Here is a 23,403-nt window from a genome sequence, read left to right as displayed (position 1 = left end):
GATTTGGGGGAGTTTGCAGATATAATTGTTCTTAGTCATGAACAAATAAGGCAGATTTCATGGTAACATATTTGTTTAAAGATTTAGGTATCTTTTGTTGTTTTCTTTGTTAATGAGTATTTACATTGAAATTTGGTCATGATCCATTTCTTAAGTAGAAGTGTTTGGTGGTTTGTATTTTTAATAAGATTGGAAGCATCTTTAATGAAGACCATGTCATCTGCTTTTTTTGTTTCTACTACACTCTGGGTACATACAGTAAAAATTTCATAAATGAGTCTTAAATCTAGTTTGTGATACTCTAGTAAAAATTTACAGGGCCTACAAAATATTTCTACAATCTTTCCTTGACAATTACCTTATTTTTAAGGTATCATGTTTTTGTTTTAGAATTAAGTTATTTGTCTCAGAAATATTTTTTGCAGTTATAGAATTAAAAACTTTAAAATAATTATACTTCATTTAACAGCTACCCTAATACTGATTTTGTAATTCAGTTACACTCACCATAAAGCATGAAATTTTTAAAAACAGTTGAGTTTTATAAGTATCAAAGGATGAATTTATAAGGATTCTTGGAAATAGAACAGTTTCCATAAAAGGTACAGTTCTTGTTTCCTGTTTATTTTTTTAATCATAAAAAAAAATTTTTTTTAAGGCGGCTCCATGCCCAACATGGGGCTTGAACTCATGACCCTGAGATCAAGTGTTGGATGCTCTACTGACTGAGCCAGCCAGGTGCCCCTTATTTCCTACTTATAATTAGAGTATTTTTTTTTTTTGGTAAAACTTCACATTTAAAAAACCAAGAAATACAAACAGACATATTAAAATTTAGTTTTGTTAGAAAAAAATTTAAAATGTACGTATGATTTGTATTAGAAACAAAAATAGCACAGAATGTGAAATAGTATCATAAATCATATCTGAATATAATTTTAGAAATTATATAATCCAGCCTTCTTATTTTACCCATAGGAAACTGAAAAACTATGTGATCTGTCTGACATTATGTAATGAATTACCAGCAGAACTAACCTTTAGTTCTGGACTTATCTTTCATGCAACAACTGTTTACTGAATATTTATTACCGCTTGCACTGTTTTGGGTGCTATTCATGAGCCTGAAGAAGTTATAACTATAACAAAACTGTTTTTGATCAAACACATCCTATTGATATAAACATCAAAGATTTTATAAAAATGTATTTAAGGACTTTCTTTTAGAAAGGAATATCTGTGCCATTCCTGCTGTGGATATTATCTTGGGTTATTGATATTTTTCATCAAGCGTTTCTGTTTTTTTTAATTTTTTCAGTTATTTTCTACTGTTATTTTGAAATGATAGAAATTTACCAGATAATGAGTGCAACACAGAACATAGATCTTGGTGTCCAGACACAAGATGTATAGCAAAGGTTATAGTTCTGTTCTATTATTCCTCTGGATCACTAAAAGTATTTGAGACTTGATTGATGAAGAGAAAGAGTCAATTTATGCCTTTGAAGTAGATTTTGCTCTTCCATGCATGGTGACTCAGTGGGAGTTAAAATTTTAGAAAAAATCATGGTGTTTTTCTCTTAGGATGTGAGATGTGTTATAACAATAACCATTTATTTATAACAATAAACGGCATGAGGGAGAAAAGTGTTTTTTCCCTTTCAGGTTCAGGAATAGCACTTAGGAGTTTAGTCTATGTATTGACATTAGTTATTATACTTGGTAATATCATAGCAGGAGAGGTGACTTTGGGCTGTAGGATTGTGGGAGAGTTTTGCACATGGTATTTGTACTGTCCTTTGCAAGGAAAGTGAAGAATAGTCGTGATTTCCATGTTTCCTCTAAGCTAGTTGTAGGACTTTGGAAGAAATCACCAAACCTTTTTCTACCTTTGTGTCTGTAAATGAGGAGTTTGGTATAAATGAGTGCTGAGGACCTTCAGCCTGAATATAAGCATTTAGTTTGGTATTGGGAGAATAGTTTGGCAAAAGAAATGCCTTAAGCAGGTGTTTAGGTAAACTTGCAGGCATCAGTGGGGAATTTGAGTATGTTATTTTGAGACTTGCAACAATTTTTTTTTAATATGTCAAGTTGGCTAGCATACAGTGTTTACGACAGTTTTCTAAAAATACTTATTTTTGAGAGAGAATGAGAGAGCTTGAGTGGGGGAGGGGCAGAGAGCGAAGGAGACAGAGGATCCAAAGTGGGTTTGCCCTGGGACCATAGAGCCCACTGTGGGGCTTGAACTCACAAACTGTGAGATCATGACCTAAGCTGAAGTTGGATGCTTAACTAACTGAGCCACCCAGGTGCCCCATGACAAATTATTTTTTAGTATCATTGTTTACTTATTCTTAGCTGCAGTAGGTCTCTTGAGTTTTGTTAGTAGGAAATACCATAAGAGAAAATGTCTAATCAAGCCAGCTTGTAAATGAGTTGAGATAAAAATTAGCCACTGCAGTAGAATATTTGTATCATTACCCAGGCAACTGCAAAGTTTATTTATCCACAAAGAACCTGGTAAAAATTAAATTAAAGGAGAGTGGTTTCCATTAGCAGATTTTCATTTATAAGTTTTCATTCATTGAATATATTTTGTATTTTATTTTTTTACTAGGCTGCTTATGTAGAAAATTAAGGGGAAGTATTTGAAAGAAATGAATGATTAAAGGTTGAAGACTACTGTGAATGATACTGTTAGTTTTGAAAGTGGTTTACTTGCCATTTTTCTTTCCAGTGATTTCTCTTTTGAACTATTTATTCTATTTGTAGCTTTTAAAAAACTTTTTAAAACTATTGTTCTTAAAAATAATGCTTTTAAAAACTTGTTTCACTTTTGGTAAAGCTCTTTCTTATAAGGTTCCCTTTATCACTGACTTCTCATGTGATGCATGTTTCTATCCCTTTATCACCACAGGGGCACACCACTGTGCACATTCCTGTAGCTGAATTGGAGAGCTGTGTTGATGTCCTGGGCCCAAGGGCCTGTGCACTAGTATTGTGTGTCAGGAGGACAAAGGGATGGCGCCAACCATCCTGCTCTGTGCGCCAGTAACTAGAATTAATTACAAACCAATCGAATCCGTTGCAGCCAATTGGTAAACTAATTGGTAATTTTAGCTGTATATCTATATGTAGTTATCTGAATGCCTATAACATTACTTTCAGAGCCACTTTTGTTCTGTTTCATCCTGATTGACAAAATGGCCTTCATAGCTGTAGGGAGAAAGATGTGCATCAGTGACTAAGAAGCTGCTCCAGCTGCGTGTCTTGTTTGTATTCCCTTGTTCATAAAACATGACTCAGATTACAGCTGCATGGTACCACTCTGATCATTTCTGATAACATTGTGCTAAACATTCCTTAAAATAGGTTGTTTAAGCCACCAAATGTACTTTCTCTGTGCCAACTAGTATCAGAAGTGTAGCTGCTTATATGCTTGCCCATTAGAGGGTTTTTTTTTCTGTTTTTTTCTTTTTTTCTTTCTTTTTTTTTAAGCAAAAAGGGAAATCATAAAACTTCTGAAATAAATTATTCTGAATTATATCTTTCTGTGCCTAATGTAGGCGATTTAAGTTGAACTTAATTGAATTTGAATTATATTCGTAGAATTGAGAAAAGGAAGCCAAGTAAATTAAAAAATTTTTTCCTTTTCCTGATTGTAGAAGACTTGTATTACCAAGGATTTGGCACTAAGGATTACCTTTGAAAGGAAATAAACTATACTTCTTTGTTCAGAAGAGTATTTTAAATTAGAATATAACATTTATGACTAATGTGAGGTTGGTACTGTATTTTATTTGTGGCTAATTTGGCATACATAATCAATCTTGGGTCTGATTTCCAAAGTGTATCTATATTTTAAAAAACATAAGTGAAAAGTGTTTTTGAGGTTTTGAGTTCCACTGAATACTAGAAAGTAAGCTTAGTTATGGAAAAGTAACATGTTTATAATCCAAGTGATCATTTTTATACTTGGTTGGAGTTACAATAATACTAGAAAGTAAGACTTAGTTATGGAAAAGTAATGTATTTATAAACCAAATGATCATTTTTATAGTTGGTTGGTATTTTCTGATGGTCATCTTTGGGAGTATGGAAAGTTGCCATTTCTAGTAAAATGAGACTGGTATGTCTCTATAGTAAGGTGAGTAGGGTGAGAATGGTATGAGACTGATAAAGTGAACACTTTAAATTTCTTTGTCTTATACATTTTAAATGACAACTTTGGGCAATTAACCACTGTCTACACACATATTTATACTTGGGATCAATTTTTCTTTCTGAGCAATGGAATGGATCTCAGTGGCCTATATTTTTATAGTCTTTTCTTATATACATTTTCATTGCCATTAGTATGCAAGACTAATCAGTACCAAGAAGAAAAAATCTTTGCCAAATATGTAGAATGTATTATTACAGTAATGTAACTTGGATTATCTAAAGACAAAAATTAGCTTTCCCTGCTAATATCAGGAACAAAATACTGATGTCTATTCTCACTGCTTCTTTTCAGTCTTATACTTGAGGTTCTAGCCAGGGCAATTAGACAAGATAAAGAAATAGCATCCAGATTGAAGGGAAGAAGTAAAATTATATCTGCAGATGACTTATAGAATATAAGAATATATCTGCAGATACATATAGAAAACCCTATAGAATCCATTCACACACATAAAATTATTAGAGCTAATAAACAAACTCAGAAGGGTTGCAGAACACAAGATCAGTGCATAAAATTGTGTTTCTATATGTTAGTAATGCACAATAAAAAAGTGAGATTAAGAAAGCAGTCCCATTATAATGGCATGAAAAAGAAAAAAAAAAAAGAAACATTGAGTAATAAATTTAACCAAAGACGTTCAAGACTTATACACTAAAAACTACAAAACATCATTAAAAGAAATTAAAGAAGACCTAAATAAAGAGGAAGATATCTGAACTTGTGGATTGGAAAACTTAATATTAAGATGGCAATGGTCCCCAAAGTGATATACAGATTTAGTTCAATCCCTACTGAAATTCTAATCTCCTTTTTTGCAGAAGTGGACAAGGTGATCCTAAAATCTGAATGGAAATGCAAGGGACACAGAATAGCCAAAAACCATCTTGAAAAAGAACAAAGTTCTTTTCAAAACTCAGAATTCAAAACTCATTACAAAGCTACAGTAATCAAAATAGCATGGTACTGGGATAAGGATAGTTATAGATCAATGGAAGAGAATTGAGAGTTCAGAAATAAATCCACATCTGTGTCCATTGATTTTTGATAAGGGTGCCAAGACCATTTAATGGAAAAAGAATAGTCTTTTCAACAAATGGTGTTGGGATCAACTAGATATCTGCACACAAAGAATTAATTTGGATCCTTACCTCACACCATATACAAAAAAATAACTGAAAATAAATGAAAGATCTAAATGTAAAAACTAAAACTATGAAATTCTTTGAAGAAAACATAGGTGCAAATCTTTGTGACCTTGGACTTGGCAGCAGTTTCTTAGATATGATACCAAAAACACAACCAAAGGTAAAATAAATAAATAGAATTTCATTAAAATTAAAAACTTATGTGTATTACAGGATGCTGTTAGTTGACAAGACACCCCACAGAATGAGAGAAAATATTTTCAAGCCATGTGTCTTATAACAGTCTAATATTTAGAATATATAGAGAGAACTCTTGCAGCTCAAAAATATAAAGGACAAATAACCTAGGCCAAAAATTGGCAAATAATTTGAATAGACATTTCTTCAAAGAAGATTTGCATATGTCCAATAAGCACATGAAAATATGCTCAATAAGTTTAGTCATCAGGGAAATGCAAATAAAAACCACAATACTACTATACTTGTTAGGATGACTAGACTCAACAAATCAGAAAATAGCAGGTGCTGCTGAGGTTGTCAAGAATTTGGCCCTCATACAGACATACCTTGGACATCCTCCAGGTTCAGTTCCAGACCACTGCAATCAAGCAAATACCACAATAGAGCAAGTCAATGAATTTTTTGGTTTCCCAGTACATATAAGTTATGTTTATACTGTAGTCTAAGTGTGCAATAGCAGCATGTCTAAGGAAACAATGTATGTGCCTTAAATAATGCTTTATGCTAAAAATTGCTAGCAGTCATCTGAGGTTTCAATGAATTGTAACCATAACAAATATAATAGTAATGAAAAAGTTTGAAATATTACAAGAATTACCAAAATGTAACATGAGACATGAAGTGAGCAATCACTGTTGGAAAAATGGTGTAGACAGACTTAGCACAGGGTTGCTACAAACCTTCAATTTGTAAAAAAACATGATATCTGTGAACTGCAATAAAATGAAGCATAGTCAAATGAGGTGTGCCTGTATATTGCTGCTGGGAATGTAAAATGGTGCAGCTGTTGTGGAAAACATTTTGGTAGTTCATGTTAAATTTAGAGTTACCATATGACTTAGTAAATCCACTACTAGGTATACACCCAAGAGAAATAGAAACATTTTCCTAGAAAAACTTGGATGTGAATGTTCATAGCAGCATTATTTCTAATAGGCAAAAGGTGGAAACAAGCCAAGTATCCATCAACCGATAAATGAATAAGCAAAATGTGTTTGTTTATGCAATTATTTAGTCACGAAAAAGAATGAAGTACAGATACGTGGTACCAGATGGATGAATCTTGAAAACATTAGTGGCGCCTGGGTGGCTCAGTCGGTTGAGCGTCCGACTTCGGTTCAGGTCATGATCTCACAGTTCATGAGTTCGAGCCCCACGTCAAGCTCTGTGCTGACAGCTTAGAGCCTGGAGCCTGCTTCGGATTCTGTGTCTCCCTCTCTCTCTGTCCCTAACCAATTCGCATTCTGTCTCTGTCTCTCTCAAAAATAAATATTAAAAAAAAATATTCAGAAAAAAAAACATTAAATGAAAGAATTTCGCCACAAAAGGCCATATTCTATATGATACTGTTTATTTGAAATGTCTAGAACTGGCCAATCCATAGAGACCAAAAGTAGATTAGTGGCTTCCAAGGGCTGGAAAGAGGAGAGAATGGGGAGTGACTGCTGATGCGTACTGGGTTTCTTTTTGGGGTGATGACAATGTTTTGGAATTGGATAGATGCACAACTCTGCATGTACTAAAAGTGACTGAATTGTATAATTATAAATGGTAAATTTTATGGTGTGTTAATCTTATCTCAACCAAAAAAAAAATGAGCAAAATATTGCCAGTATTATACAGACTCTTCTAGAACATAGAAAAAGAACTCTGCCATCATAACCTTGATAACCAAAGGTTTCAGGAGAAAGAAAAATAGAGACCACTTAGGAATACAGATGCACAAATCCTAAACCAAATATTGATATATTAATCTGGTTATTCAAATACTGGACAATACATCACAGTCAAGTTAGGTTCTTTCCAGTACCGCAATGTTGGTTTTATCATTTGAGAATGAAATTAATATTTATCAAATTAGATGAATAAAGGTGAAAATCATATGATTGTCCCAGTAGACCTAGGAAAAATACTTGATGAAATTCAGCAAACTGAATGAACATCTTTACTAATAGAATCTTCCAAAAACCTATGTAAACATCATACTTAATGGTGAAATGTTGAGAACTTTCCTTCTGAAATTGGGAATGAGACAAAGTCTGCTATCTTTATTTCCATTCAACATTGTCCTTAAGATCCTGGCCAACACAGGAAGACAAGAATAACATATAAAATATATAACACTTGGAGAGGAAGAAATAAATATGTCATTATTCACAGATGACATATTCATAATTATGTATTTAGAAAATCCAGAAGAATCTAAAGAGAAATTATTAGATGTATTGAGTAAGTTAAAGTTGCTGGATACAAAAATCAATGGTAACAGAAAATGAAAAAAAAGTTAAATAGCAACCCTTTATTCTTAGGGCTAAAGCTAAAAAAAATGTGCAAGACCTCTACACAGGAAACTATCATACATTTTGAGAGACACTGAATAAGGTACAAGTATATATAGGTATAAATAAGATACATATATTTCTTCATAGACCAGAAGATACAATATTATAAAAATGTCAGTTTTCATCCAGTTGTTTTATAGAATATATGCAATTACAATTAAAATTGTATTTTTGATTTTTTCTCCTGGGAAATTGATAACCTGATTTTAAAATTTGTATCGAAATAACAAGGGGCTGGCATTAGCCTAGTCAAAGATATAGTTGGAGGATTTACTCTACTGGGTTTTGCGTTTTATTTTAGAGCTACAGCAGTGTAAGTTAGGTTGATATTGGTACAAAAATAGATAAACAGACCATTGTAACAGAGGAGAGACCCCATGCTCTAAAAGACAATATTGGAGAATATCTTCCTGACCTGTGGTAGGAAAATAATTGCTTAAAATTGATGCAGATAGTATCAGTCTTAGAGTCAGAAGTTAGACTACCTTAAAATTAGGGATTTATGTTCATCAAAACATTCTATTCCATTAGGAGAGTAAAAAGTCAAGTATATGTGTGCAACATGTATAACCAAAAAAGGCCCATATCCAAAAGATGTAAGGAATTCCTTCCCATCAAAGAGTCTTGAATAGGCACTTCACAAAATGAGGATGGCTAATAAGCATGAAAAAAGGCTGAAAATCATTAATAATCATAGAAAACCATCTTGAAACCAAAATGAAACCATTACATAACCACCACCGAGAGTGGCTCAGGTTAAAGTAAACCCCAAACAGACAATACCAAGTGTAGTTGAGGGTGTGGAGTAAGGAGGACTCATACACTGCTGGTGAGAGTGGCAACCACTTTGGAAAACAGTTTGGTGTTATATACTGGAGTATAGCATATGCTCATCTTGTGACTCAGTATTTCCTCTCTTGGGCTTGTTCTCAACAGAAATGCATACATATGTGCAGAGGACATACATGAATAACAGTATATAATTTGGAAATCACCCCAGTGTTCTTCAGCTGTAGATTGGATAAATAAATATGCATGCAATATAATACTGTTCAGTAAGTGACCTTGGACAATGGCAATAAATAAATGGCAGGTTCATCCTGCAACATGGATGAGCCTAGTAAACAAAGTAAAAAAAAGTCACAAAATGTTAATACTCTATGAATTTCATTTATATGAATTTCAAAATCAGGTAAAAATTGAACTATTACAAGTCAAAGCAGTGGTTGCCTCAGAGCAAGGACAGAGTAATGATTGGGAGGAGACACCAGGTAATTTCTAGAGACTAGCATTGTTCTGGGTGGATGGATGCATGGGCCTTTGCTTTGAAATGATCTGTATATACATTTATACACTTTACTGTTTATTAAAGTTAATAATAAAAAAGATTAAAAGAATGGTCACGGGGGGCGGTTCTTGAGAAAGAATATCAATACCATCTCTTGGTCTTTGGACTCTCAGCTTTACTAATTTCTTATCATACAGTGAGAATGAAAATAAAACAAAATAAAAAAAACGAAATCAGTAGGTTTTGCTACTTTCTCAATGAGGAGTATAATGTAAAAACTATTAATTCCTAAGTACTTCAGTCTAAAGTTTTTTCTTAAAACTTTTCAGTATCAGAATGGAGTTTAATGATGTTGTTTGTTTTAACTAGGAGGTGCTAATGATGCTGGATAACTATGTGAGAGATTTCAAAGCATTGATTGACTGGATTCAACTTCAGGAAAAGCTAGAGAAGACAGATGCTCAAAGCAGGTAATGAACTTCGGTCTGTATAGCAGCCAGCAATTTCAAAAGCAGTCATTGAAGTTGACAGTTAACTTGACTTAAGCTTAACTTAAAACTTGTAAAAATCTAAAAGTTGGGATCTGTATTTCTTATTCAGCTCAGTAACAGATATTTATTGGGTACCTACTAGTGCAAAGCACTTTTATCCAGTACAGAGATTTAATTGGTGAATATGATACATTGACTACTCTCATGAATTTGTAGTGTAAGGGTGGAATAAAATAGAGCTTATTATTACAAAAAAGCTATTACAGGTGTTCAGAACAGGACAGGGTCATTTCTCTTGTAGGGGATAGATGAGGAAGGATTTCATGCAGGATGCAGAAGTGTTTAAAAGATGTGATGGATCTTAACAAGTGGTTGGCCTCTTATTTTATTTTTTAAAGTTTATTTATTTTGAGAGAGAGAGAGAGAGAGAGAGAGAGAGAGACAGAGCGTGAGCGGGGGAGAGGCAGAGAGAGGAAAAGAGAGAGAATCCCAATCAGTGCTGATAGCGTGGAGCCTGCTGAGGGGCTCAGATTGTGAGATCATGACCTGAGCCCAGATCAAGAGTGGGACACGTAACCAACTGAGCCACCAAGACGCCCCAAGTGGTTGGCCTTTTAGATGAAGAGAGAAAATTAAGACAGCTATTAAAATGCAGAGCATGTGTGAAGTGAAAGTAATGTAGGGAAAATTATAGTATTTCTTCTTATATATTTATTTAAGTTTATCTTGAGAGAGCGCGCGCAAGCAGGGTAGGGGCAAAGAGAGAAGGAGGGAGAGAATTCCAAGCAACTCTGTGCTGTCAGCACAGAGCCCAATGCAAGGCTCGAACCCGCGAACTATGAGATCATGATGTGAGCTGAAGTCTGACACTTAACTGACTGAACCACCCAGTCTCTCCATGTTTCTTCTTAATGTAGTACTCAGTGAGGAAAATTGATGATTTTCGATTAGGGGAGTAATGAGAGATCAAAGTTACTTTAGAAACCTTCATTTTTTTGTTTGTTTGCTTCAAAATTTTACCTAAATTCCATTTAGTTAACATATAGTATAATAGTTTCAGAATTAGAATTTAGTGATTCATCACTTACATGTAATACCTAGTACTCATCACAAGTGCCTTCCTTAATATCCATCACCAATTTAACCCACTCCCCTGCCTATGTTTCCCTCCAGCAACCCTCTTAACTATAGAGTTAAGAGCCTGTTTTATGGTTTGCACCCCCCCTCTTTTTTTTCCCCTATGTTAATCTGTTTCGAGAAACTTTAATTTGAAATAACCACACAACATTTGAGTCCTAAGTGCCACGCTCTGGAACTATTGTTGTGAAGGAAACAGACGCAGTCCCTGCCCTTAAGAGATACATAGTGCATTCACAGAAAAGATTGATGTGAAATACTTATCAGTGCACAAAATTCATCAAAAAGAAATACAGGGTACTTGGGAAATATAAGAAAAAGCACCATCATCCATTTTGCTGAATCAGGAAAGCTTCCCCAAGGAGGGCATATTTAAGTGAGACAGAAGTATCAAGTAGGTGTTAGCTTGACAACCAGAGAACAAAAGGGTAATCCCGGGTAGAGGTGATGGGTATATGTGATATCCTGGAAGTAGAAGAGAGCACAGTATAGTCAGGGAATTTACAGTTTAGCAGGACTGCAATGGAGAGAACAAGGGGAAGATAGCATGAAAGGAACCTAGAGAGGTAGGTTGGGACCAGATTATGTAGGGCTCTGTAGACATGATACAAACTTTAGACTTTTTTTAAGTTAAGGAAGTGACATGTCAGATTTGTGATTTTAAAATTCTTTCTGGCTGCAGTGTGGGGAGGTTGAAGTACAGCAGTATAGATTACAGATTATGGCTATTCAGACTGGAATAGTAGCAACAGGGAGAGTTGAGAGATAACTCCAGAGATAGATGATCAACTAGGCTTACTATTATTTTGGTTATGTGCAAAGGCAGAAGAACAATTTATTACTCAGTTAAGCTTATAAGTGAAAACTGAGCCATTGTGAACTGGACCAAGTCACTTGAAGCTATGATGGTACCTTTTTACCCAGAGAAAACAGGCCTAGGCTCCTCTTTCCCTTGGATTTAACTGTGGTTCAGTTTCTATAAGTGGAATCATTCAGTACAGAACATGTTTTTTGTCCTATCCTGAGGTATCAGCCCCATGAAGGAATGAGGAGACTAAAGGTATCCCAAGAGACAAGTCCAGGAAGGCTTGATCCCCAGGAAACCAAATTCAGGGAAACCACGATGTGTTGATTTTTTTAACATTTTTGTTCCTCATAATAAAAAAAATTGTTTTTAATTCGTGTGTAGTTAACATACAGTGTTATGTTAGTTTCAGGTGTACAATATAGCAATTCAACAGTTCTGTACATTATTCAGTACTCATCTTAATCCCCTTTACCTGTTTCACCCATCCCTGCCCTTACCTCTGGTGACCATTGTTTGTTCTCTGCAGTTAAGAGTCTGTTTTTTGTTTTTCCCCTTTGTTTTGTTTCTTAAATTCCACATATGAGTGAAATCATATGGTATTTGTCTTTCTCTGACTGACTGACTTCGTATCTCATAATGAAAATTTTTGATATGGTGTTTTTGGTACTTGATTTACCCACACTCCCTGGGTGGGTCAAGCCTAGTTTTCTGTGTTTGTACCAAACAACTTCACACTTAACCCTGGATAATAGGTAAGTAGATTTGTGGGGGCAAGGGATGTGCATTCCCTCACTGGGTTGAACCAAGTTAAGGGATCATCATGCTGATTTGGGATTGGTGGCTCTATTGGTTTTGTGAAGATAAGCAGAAGAAAGTAGGTTCCAAGAAAATGGAAAAGATATACCCAGAGAATCAGGAAACAAGAAATCATGTGGACTTTGAGAGCGTCAGAGTGTTGCTTTAAAGCCTCTCTCTTCTTGGTCTTATCCTCATGAGTCTTGATTCTAGTTTTTTTCCCACCTTGGATGTCCTCGACCTTGTACATTTTATATCCTTGCAATAAATCTTTATTTTCTTCTTTCCTTTTTTTAAAATTTCTTTTTAAAATCTATTTATTTTTAATATAATTTATTGTTAAATTGGCTAAAATAACAGTGTACAGTGTGCTCTTGGTTTTGGGGGTAGATTCCTGTGATTCATCACTTACATATAACACCCAGTGCTTATCCCAGCAAGTGCCCATCACCCATTTTCCCCTCTCCCCCACTCTCCCATCAACCCTGTTTATTCTCTGTATTTAAGAGTTTCTTATCATTTGCCTCTCTGTTTTTATCTTATTTTTCCTTCCCTTCCTCTATGTTCATCTTATTTTGCCTAGCATAATACACCCTAGTTCCATCCACATTGTTGCAAATGGCAAGATTTCATTCTTTTTGATCACTAATATTCCATTGTACAGTAAAACCTTGGTTTGTGAGGATAATTCATTATGGAAACATGCTTGTAATCCAAAGCACTTGTATATCAAAGCAAATTTCCCCTTAAGAAATAATGAAAACTCCACAGATGTTTCATTTCACAACCCAAAAATATTCATATAAAAATGATTGCAATACTATAATATAATGCAAAATAATAAAATATAAAGAAAAATAAATTAACCTGCATTTACCTTTGAAAACCTTCATAGCTGGTGTGAGGAAGACAAGAAAGAGGAAGGTTATTGTGTAGGACGACTTTCACTATCACTAATGGAATCAATGCTATCTGTTGGCTCAGTGGAATCTTTTACTTTTCATGCAACTTTAACAAGGAATCTATCCAATGATGCTTGCTTTTGCCTCCTTTTGAGGGTTTCATGCAAATGTGACATTGCATTGTTGTTAAACAGATTCATTGCTTGCACTGCTAACAGCCTTATTTGGGTAGTGCTTTTCTACAAAACTTTGCATTGTTTCCCACATTTTACACATCTCCTTAATCTCATTTGAAGTGAGGAATTCTTCTGCCTTCTTTTCTTCCTCCTCTGCAGACAAGATGCAGACACAGACTTACAAAATCTTGTACTTTTGGCCAGTCGCATACCTTGTTTGTGCTTCTTGATGATTTCTTTCTTAACTTCTATCATAATCATTTCCTCCTTCTTACTGCCTTTCTTTTCAACCTTTTTCTGCATGGGAGCCATTGTGCGCCCTTGCATGGATGTTAACGACAGTACAGTATGAATAAACTCTTGTCATATATGGTATTTAATGTAACTGGCAATAAGGCAGCAGAGGAAAGGGTCTATATATGCAGGCAGCCTGACCTAGAATGAAGCAAAGCATTCCTAAGCTTACTCTTATATGGAAAAACAAAGGACTGTCCATAGGTCCTTGAAGTAACAAAAAATACACTAGTACCAATTCTGGGCACCTTCTAGTGTTCTGAAAAATCACTGATTTCTGCCAAACCAAACCGCAGCCTGAGACTGAGCATTCGAGCATGGGCGATAGTAACCCACAATCCTACAGCAGGAGAGGGAGAGAACCAGTTCTGATCATGTGATATATGGCATCCCATAATACTTGTATTACAAAACTGCTTATCAAGTGAAAATTTATTAGAAATTTTTGCTCATCTTGTTGAACACTCAATAGAAAAAGTTACTTGCAAAATCCAAGATTTAACTGTATGTGTGTGTGTGTGTGTATATATATATATATATATATATATATACACACACACACACACATATACATATATATACGTATATACATACACACACACATATATATATATGCATGCCACATCTTCTTTATCCATTCATAAAACAGTGGACATGTGGGCTGTTTCCATAAATTGGTTATTGTTGATAGTGCTACAGTAAACATTGGGGTGCATGTGTCCCTTCAAAGCAGCATTTTTGTATCCTTTGGATAAATACCTTGTAGTGCAATTGTGGGGTCATAGAGTAGCTCTATTTTTAATTTTTAAGGAACCTCTATACTGTTTTCCACAGTGGTGCCACCAGTTTGCATTCCCACTAGCAGTGCAAAAGTGCTTCCCTTTCTCTGCCTCCTCATCAACATCTGTTGTTTCCTGAGTTGTTAATTTTAGCTATTCTGACAGGTGTGAGGTGGTATATCTTTGTGGTTTTGATTTTCCTGATGATGAGTGATGTTGAGCATATTTTCATGTGTCTGTTAGCCATCTGATTTCTTCTTTGGAAAAGTGTCTATGTCTCTTACCCATTTCTTCACTGGATTATTTGTTTTGGGGGTATTGAATTTGATAAGTTCTTTATAGGTTTTGGATACTAACCCTTTATCTGATATGTCATTTACAAATATTTTCTCTCATTCCGTCAGTTGCCTTTTAGTTTTGTTGATTGTTTCCTTCACTGTGCAGAAGCTTTTTATCTTGATGAGGTCCCAATAGTTCATGTTGGCTTTTGTTTCCATTGCCTCTGTAGACATTCTAGTAAGAAGTTGCTGTGGCCGAGGTCAAAGAGGTTGTTGCCTGTGTTCTTCTCTGGGATTTTGATGGTTTCCTGTCTTATATTTAGGTCTTTCATTCATTTTGAGTTTATTTTTGTGTATGGTGTAAGAAAGTGGTCCAGGTTCATTCTTCTGCATGCCACTGTCCAGTTTTTCCAACACCCATTTGCTGAAGAGACTATCTTTTTTCCATTGGATATTCTTTCCTGCTTTGTTGAAGATTAGTTGGCCATACATTTGTGGGTACATTTCTGGGTTCTCTATTCTGTTCCATTGATCTATGTGTCTGTTTCTGTGCTAGTACCATACTGTCTTGATGATTCCAGCTTTGAAATACAGCTTGAAGTCTGGAATTGTGATGCCTCCAGCTTTGGATTTCTTTTTCAATATTACTTTGGCTCTTCGGGGTCTTTACTGGTTCTATACACATTTTAGAATTGTTTGTTCTGGCTCTGTGAAGAATATTGGTATTATTTTAATAGGGGTTGCATTGAATGTATAGATTGCTTATAGTGTCAACATTTTAAGAATATTTTTCTCCCAGTCCATGAGCATGGTATATTTTTCCATTTCATATCTTCTTCAATTTATTTCATAAGCTCTTTATAGTTTTCAGCACATAGATCTTTTACCTTTTTGGTTAGGTTTATTCCTTGGTATTTTATGATTTTTGATGCAATTGTGAAGGGGATCGATTCCTTGATTTCTCTTTCTGTTGGTTATCGGTGTATAGTAATGCAACTGATTTCTGTACATTGATTTTATATCCTGCGACTTTGCTGAATTCATGTAACAGTTCTAACAGTTTTTTGGTGGAGTCTTTTGTGTTTTCCACGTAGAGTATCACTGGGACATCTCTTTTTATCTTAACCGCTTATCAGCATATATACTCTTTGCTTCTTGAGGCAGCTTTTAGATATAGAAAACAACCTTAAATTCCCTGTAGATGGCATTACCCATCTTCTGTTCCTCAAATCAAGCATCGAAATTCATTTCACTTAGACTTGAGATTTAAATGTAAAAACTGCAATATTTGTATATTTTTATTTTGGGTAAGAATTCTTTTTTTTTTTTATTAAATATGAAATTTATTGTCAAGTTGGTTTCCATACAACACCCAGTGCTCATCCCAACAGGTGCCCTCCTCAGTACCCATCACCTGCCCTCCCCTGCCTCCCACCCCCATCAACCCTCAGTTTGTTCTCAGTTTTTAAGAGTCTCTTATGTTTTGCCTCCCTCCCTCTCTAACCTCTTTCTTTTTTTTCCCTTACGCTCCCCCATGGTCTTCTGTTAAGTTTCTCAGGATGCACATAAGAGTGAAAACATATGGTATCTGTCTTTCTCTGTATGACTTATTTCACTTAGCATAACACTCTCCAGTTCCATCCATGTTGCTACAAAAGGCCATATTTCATTCTTTCTCATTGCCACATAGTATTCCGTTGCATATATAAACCATTCTTCAGTTGATGAACATTTAGGCTCTTTCCATAATTTGGCTATTATTGAAAGTGCTGCTACAAACATTGGGGTACAAGTGCCCCTATGCATCAGCACTCCTGTATCCCTTGGGTAAATTCCTAGCAGTGCTATTGCTGGGTCATAGGGTAGATCTATTTTTAATTTTTTGAGGAAGCTCCACACTGTTTTCCAGAGCGGCTGCACCAATTTGCATTCCCACCAACAGTGCAAGAGGGTTCCTGTTTCTCCACATCCTCGCCAGCATCTGTAGTCTCCTGATTTGTTCATTTTGGCCACTCTGACTGGCGTGAGGTGGTATCTGAGTATGGTTTTCATTTGTATTCCCCTGATGAGGAGCGGCGTTGAGCATCTTTTCACGTGCCTGTTGGCTATCTGGATCTCTTCTTTAGAGAAGTGTCTATTCATGTTTTCTGCCCATTTCTTCACTGGATTATTTTTCGGGTGTGGAGTTTGGTGAGCTCTTTATAGATTTTGGATACTAGCCCTTTGTCTGATATGTCATTGGCAAATATCTTTTCCCATTCCATTGGCTGACTTTTAGTGTTGTTGATTGTTTCCTTTGCAGTGCAGAAGCTTTTTATCTCCTAGGGGTCCCAGTAGTTCATTTTTGCTTTTAATTCCTTTGTCTTTGGAGATGTGTCAAGTAAGAAATTGCTGCAGCTGAGGTCAGAGAGGTTTCTTCCTGTTTTCTCCTCTAGGGTTTTGATGGTTTTCTGTCTCACATTCAGGTCCTTTATCCATTTTGAGTTTATTTTTGTGAATGGTGTAAGAAAACAGTCTGGTTTCATCCTTCTGCATGTTGCTGTCCAGTTCTCCCAGCACCATTTGTTAAAGAGACTGTCTTTTTTCCATTGGGTATTCTTTCCTGCTTTGTCAAAAATTAGTTGGCCATACTTTTGTGGGTCTAATTCTGGGGTTTCTGTTCTATTCCATTGGTCTATGTGTCTGTTTTTGTGCCAATACCATGCTGTCTTGATGATTACAGCTTTGTAGTAGAGGCTAAAGTCTGGGATTGTGATGCCTCCCACTTTGGTCTTCTTCTTCAGTACCACTTTGGCTATTCGGGGTCTTTTGTGGTTCCATACAAATTTTAGGATTGCTTGTTCTAGCTTCGAGAAGAATGCTGGTACAATTTTGATTGGGATTGCATTGAATGTGGAGATAGCTTTGGGTAGTATTGACATTTTGACAATATTTATTCTTCCAATCTATGAGCATGGAATGTTTTTCCATTTCTTTGTATCTTCTTCAATTTCCTTCATAAGCTTTCTATAGTTTTCAGCATACAGATCTTTTACATCTGTGGTTAGGTTTATTCCTATGTATTTTATGCTTCTTAGTGCAATTGTGAATGGGATCAGTTACTTTATTTGTCTTTCTGTTGCTTCATTATTAGTGTATAAGAATGCAACTGATTTCTGTACATTGATTTTGTATCCTGCGACTTTGCTGAATTCATGTATCAGTTCTAGCAGACTTTTGGTGGAGTCTGTCGGGTTTTCCATGTATAATATCATGTCATTTGCAAAAAGTGAAAGTTTGACTTCATCATTGCCAATTTTGATGCCTTTGATTTCCTTTTGTTGTCTGATTACTGATGCTAGCACTTCCAACACATGTTAAACAACAGCGGTGAGAGTGGACATCCCTGTCGTGTTCCTGATCTCAGGGAGAAAGCTCTCAGATTTTCCCCATTGAGGATGATATTAACTGTGGGCTTTTCATAAATGGCTTTTATGATGTTTAAGTATGTTCCTTCTATCCCGACTTTCTTGAGGGTTTTTATTAAGAACGGATGCTGAATTTTGTCAAATGCTTTTTCTGCATCGATTGTTAGGATCATACGGTTATCTTTTCTTTTATTAATGTGATATATCACATTGATTGATTCGTGAATGTTGAACCAGCCCTAAAGCCCAGGAATGAATCCCACTTGATCATGGTGAATAATTCTTTTTATATGCTGTTGAATTTGATTTGCTAGTGTCTTACTGAGAATTTTTGCATCCATATTCATCAGGGATATCGGCCTGTAGTTCTCTTTTTTTGTTGGGTCTCTGTCTGGTTTAGGAATCAAAGTAATGCTGGCTTCATAGAATGAGTCTGGAAGTTTTCCTTCCCTTTCTATTTTTTGGAATAGCTTGAGAAGGATAGGTATTAACTCTGCTTTAAATGTCTGGTAGAATTCCCCTGGGAAGCCATCTGGTCCTGGACTCTTATTTGTTGAGAGATTTTTGATAACTGATTCAATTTTTTCATTGGTTATGCATCTGTTCAAGCTTTCTGTTTCTTCCTGTTTCAGTTTTGGAAATTTGTGGGTGCTTAGGAATTTGTCCATTTCTTCCAGGTTCTCCAGTTTGTTGGCATATAATTTTTCACAGTATTCCCTGATAATTGCTTGTATTTCTGAGGGATTGGTTGTAATAATTCCATTTTCATTCATGATTGTATCTGTTTGGTTCCTCTTCCTTTTCTTTTTGAGAAGCCTGGCTAGAGGTGTATCAATTTTGTTTATTTTTTCAAAAAACCAACTCTTGGTTGCATTGATCTGCTCTAGTTTTTTTTAGATTCTATATTGTTTATTTCTCCTCCGATCTTTATTATTTCTCTTCTTCTGCTGGGTTTGGGGTGTCTTTGCTGTTCTGCCTCTATTTCCTTTAGGTGTGCTGTTAGATTTTGTATTTGGGATTTTTCTTGTTTCTTGAGATAGGCCTGGATTGCAATGTATTTTCCTCTCAGAACTGCCTTTGCTGCATCCCAAAGCGTTTGGATTGTTGTATTTTCATTTTCATTTGTTTCCGTATATTTTTTAATTTCTTCTCTAATTGCCTGGTTGACCCATTCGTTCTTTCATAGGCCGTTATTTAACCTCCATGCTTTTGGAGGTTTTCTAGACTTTTTCCTGTGGTTGATTTCAAGCTTCATAGCATTGTGGTCTGAAAGTATGCATGGTATGATCTCAATTCTTTCATACTTATGAAGGGCTGTTTTGTGACCCAGTATGTGATCTATCTTGGAGAATCTTATGTGTACACTGGAGAAGAAAGTATTTTCTGTTGCTTTGGGATGCAGAGTTCTAAATATATCTGTCAAGTCCATTTGGTCCAATGTATCATTCAGGGCCCTTGTTTCTTTATTGATCCTGTGTCTACATGATCTCTTCATTCCTGTAAGTGGGGTATTAAAGTCCCCTGCAATTACCACATTCTTATCAATAAGGTTGCTCATGTTTGTGATTAATTGTTTTATATATTTGGGGGCTCCTGTATTTGGCACATAGACATTTATAACTGTTAGCTCTTCCTGATGGATAGACCCTGTAATTATTATATAATGCCCTTCTTCATCTCTTGTTATAGCCTTTAATTTACAGTCTAGTTTGTCTTATATAAGTATGGCTACTCCAGCTTTCTTTTGGCTTCCAGTAGCATGATAGATAGTTCTCCATCCCCTCACTTTCAATCTGAAGGTGTCCTCAGGTCTAAAATGAGTCTCTTGTAGACAGGAAATAGATGGGTCTTGTTTTTTTTATCCATTCTGATACACTATGTCTTTTGGTTGGCACATTTAGCCCATTTACATTCAGTGTTATTATAGAAAGATACGGGTTTAGAGTCATTGTGATGTCTGTAGGTTTCACGCTTGTAGTGATGTCTCTGGTACTTTGTGGTCCTTGTGACATTTCACTCACAGAATCCCCCTTAGGATCTCTTGTAGGGCTGGTTTAGTGGTGATGAATTCCTTCAGGTTTTGTTTGTTTGGGAAGACCTTTATCTCTCCTTCTATTCTAAATGACAGATTTGCTGGATAAAGGATTCTTGGCTGCATATTTTTCTGTTCATCACATTGAAGATTTCCTGCCATTCCTTTCTGGCCTGCCAAGTTCCAGTGGATAGATCCGTCACTAGTCTTACCAGTCTCCCTTTATATGTTAGAGCGTGTTTATCCCTAGATGCTTTCAGAATTTTCTCTCTATCCTTGTATTTTGCCAGTTTCATTATGATATGTCATGCAGAAGATTGATTCAAGTTTTGTCTGAAGGGAGTTCTCTGTGCCTCTTGGATTTCAGTGCCTGTTTCCTTCCCCAGATCAGGGAAGTTCTCAACTATGATTTGTCCAAGTACACCTTCAGTCCCTTTCTCTCTCTCTCTTCATCCTCTGGAATCCCTATTATACAGATATTGTTGTGTTTCATTGCATCACTTAGTTCTCTAATTGTCCCCCTCATACTCCTGGATTTTTTTTTATCTCTCTTTTTTCAGCTTCCTCTTTTTCCATAATTTTATGTTCTAATTCACCTATTCTCTCCTCTGCCTCTTCAATCTGAGCAGTGGTTGCCTCCATTTTATTTTGCAGCTCATTTGTAGCATTTTTAGCTCCTCCTGACTGTTTCTTAGCCTCGATCTCTGTAGCAATAGATTCTCTGCTGTCTTCTATACTTTTTTCAAGCCCAGTGATTAATTTTATGACTATTATTTTAAATTCATGTTCTGTTATATTGCTTAAATCATTTTTGATCAATTCGTTAGCTGTCGCTACTTCCTGGAGTTTCTCTTGAGGAGAATTCTTCTGTGTCATCATTTTGGATAGTCCCTGGAGTGGCGGAACTGCAGGGCACTTCCCCTGTGCTGCCTGGGGTAACTTGTGTTGGTGGGCGGGGCTATAGTCAGACCCGGTGTCTGTCCCCAGCCCACCGCTGGGGCCACAGTCAGATTGGTAGGTACCTTATCTTCCCCTCTCCCAGGGACAGGACTCACTGTGGAGTGGTGTGGCTCCTGTCTGGGCTACTTGGACACTGCCAGGCTTGTGGTGCTGCTTCAGTGGGATCTGGCGTATTAGCCAGGGTGAATCCGCAAGGTGCACAGGGGTGGGAGGGGCAGGCTTAGCTCATGCTTTGCTGTTGGTGGTCCCCTGCGGCAGGGGCCCTGAAGCACCGGGAGGGAGGGAGGCAGGCAGACCCTTTGGAGGGATGAATCCACAAAAGCACAACATTAGGTGTTTTCGCGCTGCAAGCAAGTTTGGTGACGGGAACTGGTTCCCTTTGGGATTTTGGCTGGGGGATGGGTGAGGGAGATGGCGCTGGCCGGCATCTTTGTTCCCCAGTGACCGAGCTGAGCTCTGTCTTCCCGGGCTCAGCAACTCTCCCTCCTGTTGTCCTCTCACCCTCCCCGCTCTCTGAGAGCAGAGCTGATGACTTTTAACCCTCCAGATGTTAAGTCCCGGTGGCTGTTAGAACTCAGGCAGTCCGGCCCCTCTGCTTTTGCAAGGCAGACTCAGGGGCGCTCTGCCTTACTGGGCGGTCTGCCCCTCCACCGCCCCGGCTCCCTCCCCAGTCCGCTTAGCGCGCACTGCCTCTCTGCCCTTCCTACCCTCTTCCATGGGTCTCTTGTCTATGCTTGGCTCTGGAGAGTCCGTTCTGGTAATCTTCTGGTGGTTTTCTGGGTTATTTAGGCAGGTGCTTAGAAATCTAAGCGATCAGCAGGACGCTGTGAGCCCAGCATCCTCCTATGCTGCCATCATCAGGAGTTCAGGATTGTAAGAATTCTATAAGACTAAAGCAGAAACCACAAAGGAAAGTATTAATAGGCTTGATTTTTTTTTTAATGTTTATTTATTTTTGAGACAGAGAGAGCATGAATGGGGGAGGGTCAGAGAGAGAGGGAGACACAGAATCTGAAGCAGGCTCCAGGCTCTGAGCTGTCAGCACAGAGCCTGACGCGGGGCTCGAACTCACGACCGTGAGATCATGACCTGAGCCAAAGTCGGCCGCTTAACCGACTGAGCCACCCAGGCGCCCCTAATAGGCTTGATTTAATAGAAATAAAATATGCCTTTCCACATAAAAGAAAACCAAAAATAAAATTCGAATTTAAATAATTCTTTCATCTGTGCCAAAGGATTGGTAGCCATAATAGTAATAATAATAGTAGTAGTAAATGATTTCAAATTAAGGAGAAAATGATGCAGATTCCACTGGAAAAAAATGACAAAAGCTACCAATATGCAAATCCTAAAAGAAGACATTTAAATGGGTGGTAAGAAATTTCAGCTTCACTAGTAGTGATAATAAAAATAAATAAACAAAACAAATACAAAAACAAATATTTTGCTAATGAATTTTTAAAAAATAAACACTGTTACTAAAATTTGTATAAGAAAATGAACTTGTCACATACTGAAACTCTAGCACAGAAGTCAGCAAACTTTTCCTGTAAAGTGCCAAGTAATAATTATTTTAGACTTTGCAAGCAGTGCTGTCTCTCCCAAGCCATTGACATTTCTAAAATAAGATACTGTTGAGGAGGTTCAAGGGAAATGGACACTTTTTATCTGGCTGAGTTATAATTTGTTAGAACCTTTCTGAAAGGTGATTTGACAATAAATTGTCAAAAGCTTTAGACTTTATTTGGATAATCTTTTATCTGAATTTTCTTGTTTTCTAACAACAAATGTCAGTTTTTAAAAAAAAAATTTTTTTTTAATGTTTATTTTATTATTTTTGAGACAGAGAGAGACAGAGCATGAATGGGGGAGGGGCAGAGGGAGAGGGAGACACAGAATCGGAAGCAGGCTCCAGGCTCTGAGCCATCAACCCAGAGCCCGACGCGGGGCTCGAACTCACGGACCGCGAGATCATGACCTGAGCCGAAGTCGGACACTTAACCGACTGAGCCACCCAGGCGCCCAACAAATGTCAGTTTTTAATGTGACAAGAAAATCGCAACCACTAGATTGAATGCAGAGTAAGAGAGAAGGAGATTCTGGG

At 36.6% G+C, this 23,403-nt stretch overlaps 1 protein-coding gene across 7 annotated transcripts in view; it reads left to right on the top strand.

The window, feature by feature from the left end:
• SCAPER (S-phase cyclin A associated protein in the ER) overlaps positions 1–23,403 on the top strand; it is a 549,552-nt gene that overhangs the window by 97,633 nt on the left and 428,516 nt on the right. For all 7 annotated transcript variants that reach the window (XM_042988321.1, XM_042988320.1, XM_042988324.1 and 4 more), the window contains one exon: positions 9,610–9,710. In XM_042988321.1, the coding sequence (XP_042844255.1) occupies positions 9,610–9,710 (101 nt within the window). The remainder of the gene's footprint in view (positions 1–9,609; positions 9,711–23,403) is intronic.

The sequence above is a fragment of the Panthera tigris genome, chromosome B3, assembly GCF_018350195.1.
Source record: "Panthera tigris isolate Pti1 chromosome B3, P.tigris_Pti1_mat1.1, whole genome shotgun sequence".
In the NCBI taxonomy this organism is placed as follows: Eukaryota; Metazoa; Chordata; class Mammalia; order Carnivora; family Felidae; genus Panthera; species Panthera tigris.
Note: the sequence above shows the minus strand (reverse complement) of the source record. Positions and strands in the feature narration are given on the sequence as shown.